This window comes from Macrobrachium nipponense, chromosome 32, assembly GCF_015104395.2.
Source record: "Macrobrachium nipponense isolate FS-2020 chromosome 32, ASM1510439v2, whole genome shotgun sequence".
Classification (NCBI taxonomy): Eukaryota; Metazoa; Arthropoda; class Malacostraca; order Decapoda; family Palaemonidae; genus Macrobrachium; species Macrobrachium nipponense.
This window is the reverse complement of record NC_061094.1, coordinates 20,526,891-20,544,554: the sequence shown is the minus strand read 5'-3', so window position 1 is coordinate 20,544,554 and position 17,664 is coordinate 20,526,891. Positions and strand designations below refer to the sequence as shown.

At 43.0% G+C, this 17,664-nt stretch overlaps 1 protein-coding gene across 1 annotated transcript; it reads right to left on the bottom strand.

The window, feature by feature from the left end:
• Positions 1–708: 708 nt before the first annotated feature.
• LOC135207380 (uncharacterized) lies at positions 709–1,754 on the bottom strand. The gene is made up of 2 exons (XM_064239109.1): positions 1,290–1,754; positions 709–1,029 (listed from the first exon to the last, which is right to left on the bottom strand). The coding sequence occupies exons 1-2, from the start codon at positions 1,752–1,754 to the stop codon at positions 709–711; spliced, it is 786 nt and encodes a 261-aa protein (XP_064095179.1).
• Between the last annotated feature and the right edge of the window lie 15,910 nt (positions 1,755–17,664).

The window sequence follows — 17,664 nt, the reverse complement described above, 5'->3', positions numbered from 1 at the left end:
CAGTGACCCTGCCGATTTAAAGTCCTTTAAAGCCTCTAGAGATTACAAGGGTTTTGTATCCAGATGGCAGTTGTGGGTATCTTGCCCAGTCATGGCGACCTCGTGGCCCCAGTTTCAAGATGGCAGCACACCCATGGTTGTTGCCCCGCTGGCTTGCCTCGTGTGAGGATTAGCATTCCTCCTGGGTTCATGCCTGGAATTAAAGGTTTATCTTCTCTAGAGAGAGATTGAGATGGTGGTAGGGGCAAATTATACCTGCCATGCTCCAATTAAAATGAGTAAAATTGATTTTTTTATTTTTCTTTTATATTAAAATTACTGAAGGCTAGAAAGACTGCTTGAGAAAAGGTTTATCCTGTGAGGACTGGACTGAGACAACGAGAAACTCTAACTTTATTGTACAGAGGTGGCTGCACATAAGGAGGCTGTGCGGATGGAGACGTGGTGTCCATCACTCACACATACAAAAGGGATGGAGCTCCTACTAAGATTGTGCTCTTGCACCTATAAATATACATATAACTGAGCATGGAGAATACATTTTTTTGTGATATATATCAGTGGAAAGGCTGTGAATTACTCTACATTTTGATATATGATAAAAGGATATGTACAAATGAAGAACGGACACTTTGGTCAAAATCTCATCCTTACAAATGCTCCCCCCACCCACAAGACAATGATTAGGTAATATTTGTTGGCTGATGATCAGTGGTATCTTGCTTGGGGCTGGAGGAGTCCAAGCATGCATGATGCCATCTGTCGGGGGACGTGCTCGGGCTCCTCATCTTCTGGCGAGTCGGACAACAGAATGCCACCCATGACAGTGGACCTGGGGGGTTCGACTGCTGTCCTTGGGCGACCTCGGCGACGTCTGGGGCCGCTGGCGGGCTCTGGTGGGGTTTTAATCTGAGGCGGGGTCCTGCAGGAGCTTTTTGTGGGGATGTCTTTGTCAAGAACAAAAGCGGGCGGGTGACTCGATGCAGTCCTCAATAGGGTCTCGTTAGGGGCAGGCAAATGGTGTCGTTCCTTATGAAGACATATTCACAGGAGTCCAGGGCTCTCAGTCAAAACTGCTTCCTACTGTCGGAGTAGGTCTCCCAGCAGGGGATGAATTTCTGGGCAGCTGCGTGGAGTCTTGACAGGGGGATGTCGAAGTCGTCGTTGTCGGCTGGAAAAAATTCTCCTGGCACTGTCAAAGTCTCCCCGTAGACGTCCTCTGCTGGTGAGGAGTGGCTGTTGGCTCTTGGGGTGGTGCAGAGGCCGAGGAGGACCCACAGTAATTATGCCTTCCAGTCAGGGACCATGCAGCATGCCATCAGGGAGGCCTTGAGGAAGCGATAGGTTCTCTCCACCATGCCATTGGCTGTGGGGTTGTAGGCTGTGGTGGTGTGGTGTTTCGTCCCCATCAGGCGTGCCAGGGCAGTCCAGAGTGCCAAGGTGAAGGTGGTTCCCCGGTCAGTCGTGATGTCATCTGGCACTCCAAAGCGGCTGATCCAACTGGATAAGAGGGCTTTGGCGCGGGCGTCTGCAGTGACTTCTGACATCGGGGTGGCCTCTGGCCACCTGGTGGACCGTTCAGTCACTGTCAGGAGGTATCTGCCACCATCGGATGAGGGGAAGCGGCCGACGATGTCCACATGCATGTGGCTGAATCTCCGCCTGGGTTGAGGGAAGGTGCCTACTCCCGATTCAGTGTGCCTTCCTGTCTTGCTGCCTTGGCACGCAATGCAGTTCCTCAGTTCCTGGCCCATTTCCGGGAGTCCCTCTTGATGCTGTGCCACACAAGCTTCTCCGTCATGAGTCTGGTTGTTGTGCGGGGCGACGGGTGCGAGAGGCCGTGTATCATGTCAAATACCAGCTTTCACTGGGAGGCTGGGGTCAGGAGGCATGGTGGCCTGTGCTGGTGTCACAGAGGAGCGTTGTCTTGGAAGGACTGAAGGGAATGTCTTCCCACCGGAGGTGGTGATGGCGATGCGGTAGGCTGGTACTTCGAGGTCAGCGGCTTGCTCTCGTGCTAGGTCCTTGTAGTCCCTGTCGAGGTGCCGGGAGTTTATTTTGATCCTTGAGAGGGGGTCAGCTACACGGTTCCTCCCGCCGGGGATGTACTCAATGGAGCACCCGAACTCGGAGACGGCCGTGAGGTGTCGTTGCTGTCTTGCGGACCAAGCGTCTCCTGCCTTGACGAAGGCATGGACCGGCAGCTGGTGGTCTGTCCTTATGGTGAATGGAACGCCCTCCAGGAGGTACTTGAAGTGGCTGACGGCTTGGTAGACAGCAAGGAGCTCGCAGTCAAAGGTACTGTTGTGGGTCTCAGCGGGTTTCAGTTTCCTGCTGAAGGAAGCTAGCGGCGTAGGGACCCTGTTGACCAGCTGTTCCAGGATGGCGCCGCATGCGATGTTGCTGGCATCAGTTACGAGCATCAAGGGCATGTCGAGGTCCTGGTTAGCCAGGGTTGTAGCTCTGCTGAGGGATGACTTGGTGCAGTTGAGAGCATGCTGCTGGGATTCCCCCCATGTCAGTTTCTTTGGCTTGCCCTTCTGGACCTCAGTCAATGGGCACATGGTGCGGGCGATGTCCGGAATGAACCTTCTGTAATAGTTCACCATCCCGATGAACTCTTGAAGGGCCTTGACCGTCGTCGGTGTCAGGAACTTCACTGCAGCTACCTTTGATACCATGGGACATACTCCTGCTGGGGTGATCTTGTGGCCCAGGAAATCCACCTTTTCCGCGCCGAAGGTGCATATGTCAAACCGGACGACGAGCCCGTTCTCCTGCAGTTGCTTGAGTATGGCCCAGGTGTGGTTCAGGTGCTCCTCCAGAGATCTGGAGAATACAAGAATATCGTCCACATAGCAGATGCAGAAGGCAATTCGCTGAGGATGCTGTCCATAAGGCGCTGGAAGGTGGCTCCAGCATTCCACAGGCCAAAGGTAGAGAAGGTGAACACAGAAGACCAAAAGGGAGTAATGATTGCCATCTTTGGGATGTCACTGGGATGAACAGGAACCTGGAAGTAAGATTTTAGTAAATCAATTTTGGAAAAAATCTTTGCTCTGGGGCCCAGTGAGGTCCTGCATGTTCGGCAGGGGGTAGCTGTCAGGCATGGTGACAAGGTTAAGGCGGGTAGCCACAGGGCCTCCACGTACCATCTGCCTTCTTCACCATGTGGAGGGGGAATGCCCAAGGGCTCACGGCCTTCTTGCAGATACCCATCTGCTCCATCTCTGCGAATGCATTCTTGGCTACCTGGAGGAGCTTCAGTGGGAGGCAGCAGAACTTTGCATGCATTGGGGGTCTTGTTGTCGATGTGATGGTACACACCATGCTTGGGCATGGCCCGGAAGACGTCCAGAAACTCTTGTAGGAGGGAGGTATATTTGTGGGGGGGGGGGGGAGACGAAGCAGATGGTGGGCGCCCTGGGGCCTGTGGCAAGTGGGCGAGAGAAGCAACTCTCTGTGTCAAGGAGGTATTGGCGGGCTATGTCGACGATGATGAAAGGCCAGGTGTAGGTCCGACCCAGGAACGCAATGGTCTGGGTCTTGGGTGGCTGGGCCATCAGGGGTGTGGCTGCGGTCCTCTGCTGATGGCGGAAACACTGATTGCATGGCACCAGTGTCAACCTACATCTTGTGGCCGGAGATTGTATCCTCAACGTAAAAACCTCTGGGGTGGGACTTGGCTACTGCTGCTCCCAGGGGGGACAGCGTTGGCAGCCGCCTCGGTCGTTTTTTGAAGCCACGAAGGGGTAGGGGCACTCGCACTTCCTTGCCTTACTCCCAAATTTCTGGTGGAAGTAGCACCAGCTGGTGTCCTGGCGGGGCTGCGGTCCTCTCCTGCTCTGGAAGGCTGCATTGATCCTAGCCTCCCTGGGCCCTTCCTGCCTCAGGCTGTTGGCTGACTGTGGGGAGGTGAGTTTTGTGGCTCAGGTGGTGGTATACAGGCTATAAGCCCGTCCCACCAGACACTCCACATCCAGGTCATCCGTGTTGGGGATCTGGCTGCATACCTGAGGGGCCAGTTGATGGAGGAAGAGCTGTTTCAGGAGGGTTACCTCTTTCCTGCGGCCTTGATGGTCCACCTCCGGCAGCAGCACTAGGGCCTGGAGCTTGTGCCCAGGCTAGCCTCAGGTCCTCAGTGATCATGGGGTTGACCACCAGGTCGAAGATGTGGGCGGCTCTCTCAGGGACTGGGAGGGAGAAGGCCTGGATCAGCTGCGTCTTCAGGTCCTCATAGGGCAGCGCTCCGGGAGTCTGGCCATCCATGGGGCGAACCAGTTGAAGCGTCCTCCAGGAAGGCTGCGGTGATCAGGTCCAACTTGGTTCCCCCTCTGGTGATTTTGTGGAACTGAAACTGGATTTCCGTTTGGAGCCTTTGGAGCCAGGCTGCGACGTTCTTTCGGGAGAAGGGCGGCAGTTTGACGGTGTGGGGCTCCAACAGTGCGGTGGCGGCATGCAAGGACATCTATCAAGGTGCAGGTCAGGGCGTCGAGGAACCACTTAGGGAGAGCATGTCTCGGGCTGTGGGTCAGGCCGTCGAGGAACCAGAAGGGACGGCAATGGACAGCTCCCAATTTTGAGTTGAGTTCTCCAATTCTGCCATCTCACTCTTACGGTCGACAGATGTTGTAAATGGCGGGCCAAACAGAGAAGAACACCTAACACTCCTGTTTTAATCCGCTAATGGCGTTTGGTCGACCGCGGATATGAGCTCCAAAGAACCTAGACTGAGCACCGTTGTGAGTCCATTAAAGGTTTTCTGAGGTAGATGGCCTTAGCTGCTACCATCCTAATCTGGTGGGTCACCAGTTGTGAGGACTGGATTGAGACAAGGAGAAACTCTTACCAACTTTATAGTACAGAAGTGGCTGTGTATAAGGAGGCTGTGTGGACGGAGATGTAATGTCTGTCACGCTCACACATACAAAAGGGACGGAGCCCCTACTGAGATTGTGCTTTCTCACACCTATAAATATACATATAACTGAGCGTGGAGAATACATTTTTTTGTGATATATGTATTGGCAGAAAGGCTGTGAATTACTCTACATTTTGAATTATGATAAAAGGATATATATAAAAGGACAGACACTTTGGTTAAAATGTCGTCCTTACAATCCTTAGCACCTCCCCATCCAAGTTGTTATTCACACCATAGAATGGGTGAGAATGATTACCAGTAAGCAAACTCATCTAAAGTACTATATCTCTCTCTCACTCCCCTTTTGGTATCTTAGGTTCTAACTTAAATTTTCTGCAGAACTAATTGCAAGAGGCAAAATATCAATGGTGACATGTATGTTAATTGCAGAATTAATTCCATGCTGCTGACACAAGAACAATTTCATCTTTTAAGAAGAAAACAGTGATATTAAGCAGCATGTAAGGAAGATAAAATAAAGATGCTTACTTAATTGATAATAAACTCAAGCCTAATATCATGAGGTTAATATTAATATTGTTATGATTAAAATACTACATGCACATATTAGAAAAAGACCTTTTTAGTCACGAAATCATGCAGTTAATATACCTTGAGGAGGAACTACTGCAGACTTTATTAGGTGGTGCTGCGATACCTGTGAGTGACGGCTCGTATCATTCGGAGCAATATAACTTCGAGGGCTTAGTAGCACTGTATTTAGTATGCAAGTTAATCATACCTGGGTTTACATCACAATGCACCAGTGGTTTGTGAATTAAAGATGATGAGGTCAGGGACTTGGAATCACGCAATTACATGAAAATAGAAAAAAAAATTAAAACAAATGAGATGTAAGGTTAAGTAATAATTATATGGGAAAATTTAAACTCGGTATGCCAGGGATTTTATTCAGTGGCCTCTTTAATGGCTATATTAATTCTTGGTCCCAAAGGGCACCAGAGTACATGTCAAAACGCCATGGGCATGTTAAAAGGAAGGAAGGAAGAGGGTGCGACTCCTCCAAAGACAGAAACCTTTGGCAGGCATTTCTCCAATATATCTAATGCCCTACTCTACTCTTCTGCATTCTGGAATGTTAGGGACAGTACTACAGTTGTTCCTCCTGTTAGTTTAAATTCAGTCTTATAATCTTCCTTTCACCATGAAAGAGTTAGATCATGCAATCTCATTATCTTCCCCACCTCTCCTGGGGAAGATGATATACTGTACACAATGATCTTTAATCTGCCTAGAAGTACAAAGCAATTTCTTTTAGCTATTTTAAAAAGTTTTTGGCTTTCAGGAACTTCACCAGAGTCTTGGAAGATATCAATCATTGTTCCTGTTTTAAAACCTTTTAAAGATTCCTAACTTCCTAAGAACTATAGGCCAAATGCTCTAACTAGTTGTGTTAGCAAGATATATGAGAGGATGGTCAATGCTCGACTCGTGTGGTATTTGGAGTCAATCTTTTATCTAACTGGTAGTTTGGCTTTAGGAAAAATATAAGTACTTCTTACCCTCTGATGTTCCTTACTCGGGAGATACAGAATACTTTTGCTGTACAAAACCAGACTATTGCAGTGTTCTTTGACCTAGAAAAAGCTACGACACTACCTGGCGAGGGGGTATCCTTATCCAACTTGACTGGAGTATTGTGGGTAATTTGTTCTATTGTCTTAAAGATTTTTTGTCAGAACGTTACCTGAAAGTAAGAGTGGGCTCTTACATTTCTTCTGCTTACCCTCAAGAAGAAGGGTTACCTCAGGGAAGCATCCTTAGTCTCTGCAACGTCATGTGCCAGTGCTAAAAGGTTCAAATTTTCACCATAAAAAACCAAAGCCATACGATTTTGTCAATTAAGAAGAGTGGAAGAGATCCGTATGTTGTTTTTAAATTATTCCATTTTACCTTATGAAGATAGCATTAAATATCTAGGTGTTACATAATCACCCTTTTGAGGATGTACCAGGATTTATGCCCAAGCAAAATTGAATATGGTTGTCAAGTTTATGGTTGTGCATGCAAGACAACACTGCAGAAATTAGATGTTGTCCATAATATGGCTTTACGTATTTGTATGGGAGCCTATAGAACTTCACCAGTGGAAAGCCTAGATGATGAGTCAGGTTTTCCCCCACTATTTATCCGTAGGGAGGAATTAGGCTCAAGATGCATATCAAGAGAACTTACATCAAAGCTAAACCCCAACTATAAGTATATTAAAGAACCAACTGATAAAGCCCCAAATAGAAGTAGACTGCCAAATCTGCTTGAATTTCGGCTAGCAAGCTCTGCCAGGGAGGTGGAAGTACTTCCTCCTGCAGTAGCTGAAATTTCACCCTCAAAGTTTCCTCCTTGGAATAGACCGAACTTAGAGATCTGCCCAATTAGGGACAGCAGGAGCAACAGTTCTGGTGATCAGTTGAGGGCAAGTTTCTTGGATCATGCTTCCGTACATGGTGATTCTTATCATATATATACTGATGGCTCAAAGGGTCCTGATGGTGTTGGTTGCTCTGTAGTGACAAGTGATAGTATCATTAAAAAGAAGCTTCCATCTAATTCCTCTGTTTTTACGGCTTAACTGCTGGCAGTTCTGACTGCTCTTAAATATGTTTTTTATAGTTCTTTTACTAACAAGGTTTTTACTATTTTTACTGACTCTTCGAGTGTTTTATTGTCTCTAAGAAGCCTGGTCTCTTGCCACCCTTTAGTGCTTGAGCGTTTTATCATCTCTTAGAAGCCTGGTCTCTTGCCACCCTTTAGTGCAAGAGGTACAAGATTGGTTTCATCTTTAAATTAATAGAAGAGGTTATGCTTATGTGGATTCGAATCCTGCTACCGGACATCAAAATTAATTCATATTTCTTTGCGGAAGCTGGACTGGACTGGGCAGATGACACAAAACCTTTTGAGACAATAATTCTTCTAGAAGCTTCGAAATATTACGCAATCTTACTCACAAAATGTGTAATCCTGCACGTGGCTTTGACAAAGACATACACGTATGAGACGATTCTGCTCAACAGACATGTACCCAATTGAAACGGAGGTTGAGCGATAATCAAGACTGACATGTTTTGATAACAACGCACAGATTCGAGCTCGCTTAATCTCGGGGAGATGAAAAGTTACTGAAACAATTATAGCTTTGAACGGACAAAGAAAATCTCTCTCTCTTTTTACATTCTACGTTATACATATATTCTTTTACATTATGTTATGCGAAATCTGAACACACATTTAAAAACATCCTATCTCTAAGCTATCTAGGAATCTGAAAAAATGTTGCACAATTCTACATGACATTTCAAAGAGGGGAAATATACATTTCGAAAGTAGCCATATATATTATATATATATATATATATATATATATATATATATATATATATATATATATATATATATATTATATCTAAATGAATGTCAATGTCTGTAAGAAAACACAAAATTACCGTCTCGGAGTCATTTCTGTTTGCGGTGCGAGACTGCACTACATATCCGTCCGCACCTGTCTATGTCAACTCAGTTTGTCTGTAAATAAATTATCAGTACCCAGCTACCTGTCTTAATCTCTGGTCTTCACAATCCCAGGTCTCGGTGTGAGTCAGAAATTTAATCTATTACTGTGAATCACAATCCCATGTGTTCATTTATATATATATATATATATATATATATATATATATATATATATATATAATATATATATATATATATATATATATATATATATATATATATTATTATTATATTTATATTTATATATATATATATATATATATATATATATATATATATATTATATATATATATATATAAATGAACACATGGGATTGTGATTCACAGTAATAGATTAAATTTCTGACTCACACCGAGACCTGGTGTGAAGACCAGAGATTAAGACAGGTAGCTGGGTACTGATAATTTATTTACAGACAAACTGAGTTGACATAGACAGGTGCGGACGGATATGTAGTGCAGTCTCGCACCGCAAACAGAAATGACTCCGAGACGGTAAATTTGTGTTTTCTTACAGACATTCATTTAGATATAATAAAGCATACAAATAATGGAATTGCATGTGTTATACATTGGCGGAAAGGCCGCGGAACGCTCTATCGGATGGAAGTAAGAACAACGCGACTTGATGATTGGTTACAATGAAAATAGGGAAAAAGCGTTGTCCTTACAAATACTCCGCCCCAAGACAAAGATCATGGAGTAATTATTGGATGACAATCTTTGAGGCAGGGGGCGACCCCGTGTCGTTGCGGCACTTGATGTGGGGCGTCCTCGAGTATAGTCCTTCGGTTTTGCTGATCGACAGGATGCCTCCCCTGGCGGTAGCCTGGGGGGTTCTACTGTATGTCGGGCGACCCAGACTGCGAGAGAGAGCTGCATTGTGTGTGGTGGTGGAGTGGGACGGGCCGTGGGGACCCCCAGGTGCGGCAGCGGCATGCCGCGGGCAGAGCGGAACCATGGGTGAGCAGCGGCGTCAGCAGGTCAAGGAAACCCACAGGTAGTGGCGTCGGCAGGCAGGGGAGGCCCACAGGCGTGGCAGCAGTGTCGGTGGGTAAAGCACGTCCCTGGGTATAGCAGCAGTGTCGGCAGGCAGGGGAGGCCCACAGGCAGCGACGTCGGGTGGGTAAAGCACATCTGTGGGTGTAGCAGCGGCGCCGGCAGGCAGAGGATTTCGTCTGGGGACTCGGAGGTGCGGCAATGGCGCCGGGGGGAAAACCGAGGAGGCCCGCAGTTGTGGCGGGTCGAGAAGATATCTGGCGTCCCCCGGGTGAGACAAAGGAGGCCGCGACGTCGGATGGATGTTTCTGAACCGCCGCCTGAATTTTGTGTTGGGTGACCAGCACCCAGCTACCCGTCATCGAAATAAACGCCAAAACACGCTGGGAAGCAGTGCCGCGATTAGTCCGTTAATGGCGTTGGTCGTCCTCGCGGTGAAGGTTTCAGAGACCTAAACTGTGGTGCCGTATTGAGTCCGTTAAAGGTTCTCTGAAGGTGAGCGGCCGTATTTAGTCCGTTAAAGGCTGGGCCTAAACCGCTTGTGTCACCAACTCCGGGAGGTCACCAGTGTGAAGACCAGAGATTAAGACAGGTAGCTGGGTACTGATAATTTATTTACAGACAAACTGAGTTGACATAGACAGGTGCGGACGGATATGTAGTGCAGTCTCGCACCGCAAACAGAAATGACTCCGAGACAGTAAATTTGTGTTTTCTTACAGACATTCATTTAGATATAATAAAGCACACAAATAATGGAATTGCATGTGTTATACATCGGCGGAAAGGCCGCGGAACGCTCTATCGGATGGAAGTAAGAACAACGCGACTTGATGATTGGTTACAATGAAAATAGGGAAAAAGCGTTGTCCTTACACTGGTCTTTCAGGTGAGAGTGGGGGGCAATAGCAATTCCTCCACACAAGTCATAAAACAAGTTGGAATGTAAGTACTATGTACCTTAGGTTCTTCCCGGGCAGGCACCTAGCAGCCAGCATACAAGTGAACTTTACCCAACTTCCTGATTCAGCAGCGAATGTACATATTGCTAATATTTCACTCAGCTTACCCCTTCACTGTGAAATATGATGGAAATGAACACATGGGAACGTGTTTCACTGATAATTTCTGACTTACATCTGACTTACATCGGGACTTAACCCCAATCTTTCAAGTGACCGTCCAGGGCAATAGCAATTCCTCCGCATAAGTCATAAAAGAAGTTAGAACCCATGTACTAAGTACCTGAGGTTTCTCCTGGGCAGGCACTTAGCGGCCGCCATACCATCAATTTTTTCCAATTTCCCAACCCAGAAACGAATTAATTGTTAACATTTCATTCTAGTTGCCCCTTCAATGTGAAATATGGAAATGAACACATGGGAACGTGCTTCGCAGAAATAGATTTCTAACTCCCATCGGGACCAAGCCCTTCTCTCAATATGTATCCAGTAATAATTAACGTACCGAAAATAGTTCAATAAATTTAATTTATTTCTGAAGAGAAAATTGATAGAGTTCAACTTTCGACACAAGATTAGTACACTTTTGATAAACTATTGTGAGTTCTTAGAAATCGGTGTAGGTACTACTTAGTCAACAATGATCCCCTTAAAAATTTTTATCTCCTCTGATAACGTACAGAAACATTTCCTCTGTTCCAAGAATTATTTGCAACGTTATAGAACCATTCGCCATAATAACTCATAGTTTTAGTGACAAAGCTTATATCAGTGGGTGATGTACCTACTACTATACTTGATCGTATTTCAAAGTGACTAATGTTAACAACGAGTGATCTTAGGTAATGAAATCATTCATCTTAAACCTTTCTCTTTCCGAAAGGAAATTATTTACATAAAATAATGTGTCAAAATAGCAACGAATTCTGAAATACATACTATAGGGTATTCCCCATGTGGCACCCACATTCCAACATACCGTTAATCATCTCAGTTTCCTTACCGTCTTAGATAACAAAAACAACCACCTTGATTACGTCTTGTCTGATAAGCCCTTGAAAGCATTCTTTTCTCCACGTTTTTATAGTTTGTAAGTCATGTTGATGACGTGATGATCTTCACCTCGTTGTGTTTAAAACAAAAACTACACTAACCCCAACTCCCTATCATTTAGAAATTTCACCTTTAGGATCCACTCTACTCTGTTTGCTCAGCACTTAAAAGTCATTTGCATAGTGTTCTGGGTTCTTTCTTTGCTATTTGAAGCGACAGGCCTAGATCATTTGCAACTAAAATACTCAATTTTTTTACTTTTTTACTTCATTTTATTTTTTATCATTCCAACTTTTTAGCGGCTTTCGTTTACAATCAGAATAATGATTGACTTTTTAATGCTGATAATAGTATTAATTTTGGAGATTCTGTTCCTTTGTTTTAAATCACTCGGTTGTTTCAAAATATTTGACTTAAGTTATCAATGAGGTGTCTTTTCTCTGCCTAAAAACCCTTGTCGGTAATGCCCTCTCTCTCATAATCTAATATTTAAAGGAACTCGCTCTCAGATAATGCCAGAAACAATAATTTGCTGATGCGAGAATCTCTTTTTCCCTATACCCTTTTTCTCCTTATCATTATTACTTCAACCTGTCAAATTTTACTGGCTTCCTCTCGACTTAACTGTTCATAAAAACTTATCTCTTATGGGACAGCCATAGTAGGAGTGAGTTGTTTTCAGCAGCTACATCACCAAGAGAGCAGGAAGGAAGCACAAGGACAAAGTTGAGGAAGGGTCAAATACGATGATGTAGGATATAGTGGAGAGTGAATAATAATAATAAGTGGTATGAGCACCAACCTGAGGGAGTGATAGAAAACGATCAGGCAAAGATCCTCTGGAACTATGGTATCAGAACAGATAGGGTGATGCGTACCAATAGACCAGACGTGTCTTTGATTGACAAAACCAGGAAGAAAGTATCACTCATCGATGTCGCAATACCATGGAACACAAGAGTAGATGAGAAAGAAAGAGAAAAAATTATAAGTATCAAGACCTGAAAATAGAAATAAGAAGGATATAGGTTATGCCAGTGAAAATTGCACCCATAATCATAGGAACACTAAGCACGATCCCAAGTTCCCTGAAAAGGAGCCTGGAAAAATTAGATGCTTAAGTAGCTCCAGGATTCGTGCAGAGGAGTGTGCTCCTGGAAACAGCACACACACTGAGAAAGGTGATGGACTCCTAAGGGGGCAGTATGCAAGCCGGAACCCCACACTATAAAAACCATCCAAGTCGTATATGATAACTGATAGACAACCCCCCACAAAAAAAAAAAAAACTATTATTATTATTATTATTACCAATCCCCTTCATATGTTATCTAAGAGGTCATAGTTTCGATCCAGCCGGAGGTGGAAATTTTTTATAGTTTTCATGTTGTGATTTTATTTTCATCACATTCACATAGTGGGGAATTTGAACTAAATGGTATCCTTGAGCACAGAAGTGCTGAAGCTATGTAGCTCCTTTGATACTACATAAATACATGTTCTAACTTAGGACATGTTTCAACTTTTATGAGTTATGCGGCCTCATAAAAAGTGCATTAGTCCTTTCCAAAGAGGTTCTGGGTTTTCTGATTTGAAGTAAAATGTATTCATGTTTTGTTCCTTATTGTGCAAGTTGATTTCAGTCACGTTACTCATTGGGGCAATTTGAATTGAATGCTGTCACCTGGGTCACTGATTGTTTAAGTGCCCGGGTACAATTTGCTAGTGCGAAGTGTTCGGCTTGCCAGGTAACTGCTGTATAAGTAAGTAATTAGCTTCAGCATCATTTATGACTTCTGTAGCCATTGTAAGTACTTTCGGTTCTTACTGAGAGGTCTTCGGTTCACTTCAGTGTAGAATAGAAAATTGTTTATGAATTTTGCATAGGTTTTAAGTTGAATCGTATTCGTTTGATGCTGTAATTCAAATTAAACTCTATCACTTTGGTCATTGGTCTGCTGGGAAACTTGGCAAAACTGGTGCAAGGTGTTTAGCATCCACATGTAACTCCTTAGACTTCACCTTTTATGGTTTCTCCGCCTTTTACCTAAGGGCTGTGTTCGTTCTTACGATCTTAATGTGAGGTAGAAGTTTATTTCCATGGAGTGTGTTGTCCATTTATTTCCACCATATTCTCTGGGGTAATTTTAATTAATAGCTTTCAGCTGTGTCACTGGTTGTTCCAGAAGTTTTGGTAATAATAGCTGGTGAAGGTGTTTAGCCTGCTCGAGTAATTCGTAGATACTGTGCAAGTACTTTCATTCCAGACCAGATTCATTCATGTCTTACAAGTCTTAGTTTTAATTTCTTCATCTCTTACCTGAAAAATCCTAGATTCAGTCTCTAAATCCCAATTTAGGTAGAAATCTAAATACATACTATAGATATAAAGATGTTTGTTTGTAAGCTCATTAAAATCCTCCAAAAGCGTAAGTCTGAAATACAAAGGTAAAATACCCTTGGCACTGCTCCCTCAATTGCCTGGGAGCCAAATAATGTAAGATAATGAAGATGAACTCAAACAAAAATTAGGTGTCCTTTGATTTCCACAGACTGGTTAGACTTCTACTGACATAAAAGCAAAATAGATTGAAAGTGGGAATCCTTTCGAGGTAAGGATCATAATTTATTTCGCCAATTTTGGGCTTCCTGCCTTGCACGGAAGCCAAAAATGCATATTGAAGTATCCTTCCACCTGTAGACGCTTGTCATGATTTCTAAGTATGTATCTACATGAAATTTTTACCTATAGTGTTTACTTAATCTTTCATTACTTTTGTCCATTTATTCCATTTGATTCTGGGAAATAATTATTTTTTTTCTCATTTGTTCCATTAAGAGAGAGAGATAGAGAGAGAGAGAGAGAGAGAGACTGAAGTTCGTACCTGTGTTTCTATGTGTGTGTAAAGCAATATGCGTATAACACTTTATCTGTTTTGTTAGTGCTGAATCAGGTAGGGTATTAGGGAGTATATTTAACCAAGTCATCTTCACTGTGCTTTAACTGCTCTTAGTTTAAATACTTGTTTTGTTTCTGTGCAAGGTTAGCAACTGGTTGTTGTGGGTACTAGGAACAGATTAATATTAATCATTTGATTATCTGTGGTCAAACTTAAAATTTTTTTCAGATTTATAACTTATGTTTTCATGATTGGGTTGGAGGAGAGGCACTGCTAGATCTCAGATACTTCAGTGTCGCGGTTGGTCCCATGCTTAGTATCGTTGATTGGGCTCTTGGTACGGCATTGTAATCATTTATTTACTTTATTCAAGGGTTTCATTTAAGACGAAAACACCAGTCGGCCCGGTGTCGATTAATTTTGGCACTGTTGTGGTCGCCCCTGTGGGCCAGGGCCACAACGAGTGAGGGGCCGAGGGCTGATGCAACGATGTTGCGTTCTTGTAGTGACGGGGCAGAGTCCAGAGTGTCTCATATATCTCTAATCGCTTATCAGTAGGTTTATACAGGTAGTGCCAATGAAGGCCGAGTCTGAGCGGTTGTTCCTGTATGGGCAGAGGATCTATAGTATAACAAGGTTTATTCACTGCCGCTCAAAATATTGAGTCTCGTGCACTCCGCAGATATTTCAGTTCTTATCCTTCAAAGTATTCATTCCAAACATAAGAGCAATAGTCATCCGATATCCATATTCGTCATCCGGCATTTTATTACTAATTTTGGATCAGGGTAACTCTTTCATACTCAAGTTCAGATCACCATTGCTTACCTGGTCACCATGGGCGTCCGCAGGGGGCGGCAAGGGAGCCATTTGCCCCCCTTGGAATTTCCGGAAAATAAAAAAATGCATGAAAAATACAAAATGAATAAAAGATTTAATAGAAAATGCAAAGTGAATAAAATACTATGGACATTTCTCACCTGTTTATGCAGTTTTCTATTATTCAAGTTTCTATTATTACTAGTTTAATACTGTTGTTGGAACAGGAATTGGAGTCGTCTGGGATCTCTTCCAAACTTGTCAGTAACCCTGGCTGTTCACTTTGTCACGGTGGACACTGAGCACACAGAGGCCGGACATACGTTGATCGCTCATTGTTGACCTTAGCCAGGTCTTCACTCTGCGCATTGTGCTAAAAGACCTCTCCACTGTACGTGATGATGTAGGCAGAGTCAGTGCAATGAGGATATACTTTGTGGACAGCAGGGAACAGAGTGGTCTCCTTCAGTAGCTCGATCGTACCTTGAGAGAGCTAGGGGGGTTGTCATCCAGTGGGCCCTTATGCTTCTGCATGTCATACAATTTCTCGCGGTTTTTGTGACTCTGGATCCCATTATCATACGTTTTCCAGGAAATCTAATGCATGTTCTGTCTGTCTTGTCACTCGTGATTTGTGAAACATAACTCGAAAAATGATGTTTTTCGCTGTAATTCACGTACGTTAATTGTTAAATAATTTTCAGGAAAAAAATCAAAATTCTCCACAGGAGATGTAGTAGAGCTACTGTTAGATAAAAAAAAAACAAAAAAAAAAAAAAAAGTGCCACCATTTTGCATCTAAGTGCTTCGGGAAACATCATTGCCCCCCGCCCCACAACGTGCATTTTTTTTTTCTGCGGACGCCCGTGCTGATCACCATTGTTTACCTGGAGTACATTAACGTTGTCACTGATATTTTGCTACCTATTGATTTCTCTGATTTTCTCGTTTTTTTTTTTTTTTTATTTTTTTCATTTCTTGGAGTTTCGCATAACTTTATGGAACTAGAGTTCATTAGTTTATTCGGACTTAATGCAGATGTTTAGAGAGAAAAATTTCGCTGCAGTAACAAGGTCGCCAGCCGCATATTTTCCAAGGGGGCCAAATCGGATGTTTCCGTTATCTAGCAGACAAAAATAGTATCAGCGCCTACATTTCTTAAATGAATAAAGAAATATATATATATATATATATATATATATATATATATATATATATATATATATATATATATATATATATATATATATATATATGCAGAATGGAATTATGATGCCAATAATTTAAGTGAAGCAAGATGCGAGAAAAGAAAAAAAATACAGAAAGTTGCATACTTTACGGGGGAGGGGGGCGCGAGCAGGTGCACTCCTTAGCTCCCACGTGCGGGAGCCCATATATTGTCATGATTTCGGTACTTCATATCAAGATATAAGTTCCTCTTGTAGAGGAACTTATAGCTTTCGACCATTAGCTGTGGTCTTCTTCAAGTGAACAAGACCATAGCTGATGGTCGAAAGCTATAATTAAGTTCCTGTACAAGAAATATATATTTTAAACTACAGAAGGATTTTACATCATTGTGGATTGTATCCCCATTTACTGAGAGGTACGACATAGTACCTACCTTTTGCAATATATATATATATATATATATATATATATATAATATATATATATATATATATATCTATACATATATATATATATATATATATATATATATATAATATATATATATATTACACACATATATATATATATAGATGGTGTTTTTGTTTTTGTACAGGATTGTGGAGGAACGGTGATCGACTAAACAAGTGGCCGCGATCGACTGTTTGGCCACCTCTGGGTTAGGTTGACTTAACGTAGGTCACTGAATTCTTGTTCAGTGAGCAGCCCGCATGTACAAGCGATAAATTGTGAGAGAAAAAAATTGTCGCAGTGCGCTGACGGAAAGGAAAGGTGGTCGTCAATCCTGGGATTAATGGTGCAGGTAGCCTTGTTCTCTCTCCCATAGGATTTATGGAAACTGACAGAGAATGGCTGGTTCTCTGGCAGTTGACTGGACAGGGTCAGTGTAATAAAATAACAACCAATGGAACAATCAGCATAGACTAGTTTCTCAAATGAAGTGAAATGGAAAACTCACATTTGAATTAAGTCTCGACAGTTTTCTATCACACGAGCTTCATTCAGTTCAGGACAACTTGCAGTTAAAAGCACAAAGGAAAATACTGTTCATTTTAAAAAGATCTATTTTTAACAAGATGTTATTAGGAATGATAAGGAGAATGACTGATTAGCTGAACTAAGGAAAAATGAATTCAACAACGATTTAGTGTCAAAATTGTTGGTCACTGATGCCAGAAACACTTCACTAAATAACTGCATTATTCTTTATTAAAACAATCGACGCGTATACTGTGAATAAATGCCATCAGTAATTCTAAAATTGCATGGTTGGATATCGAGAAAG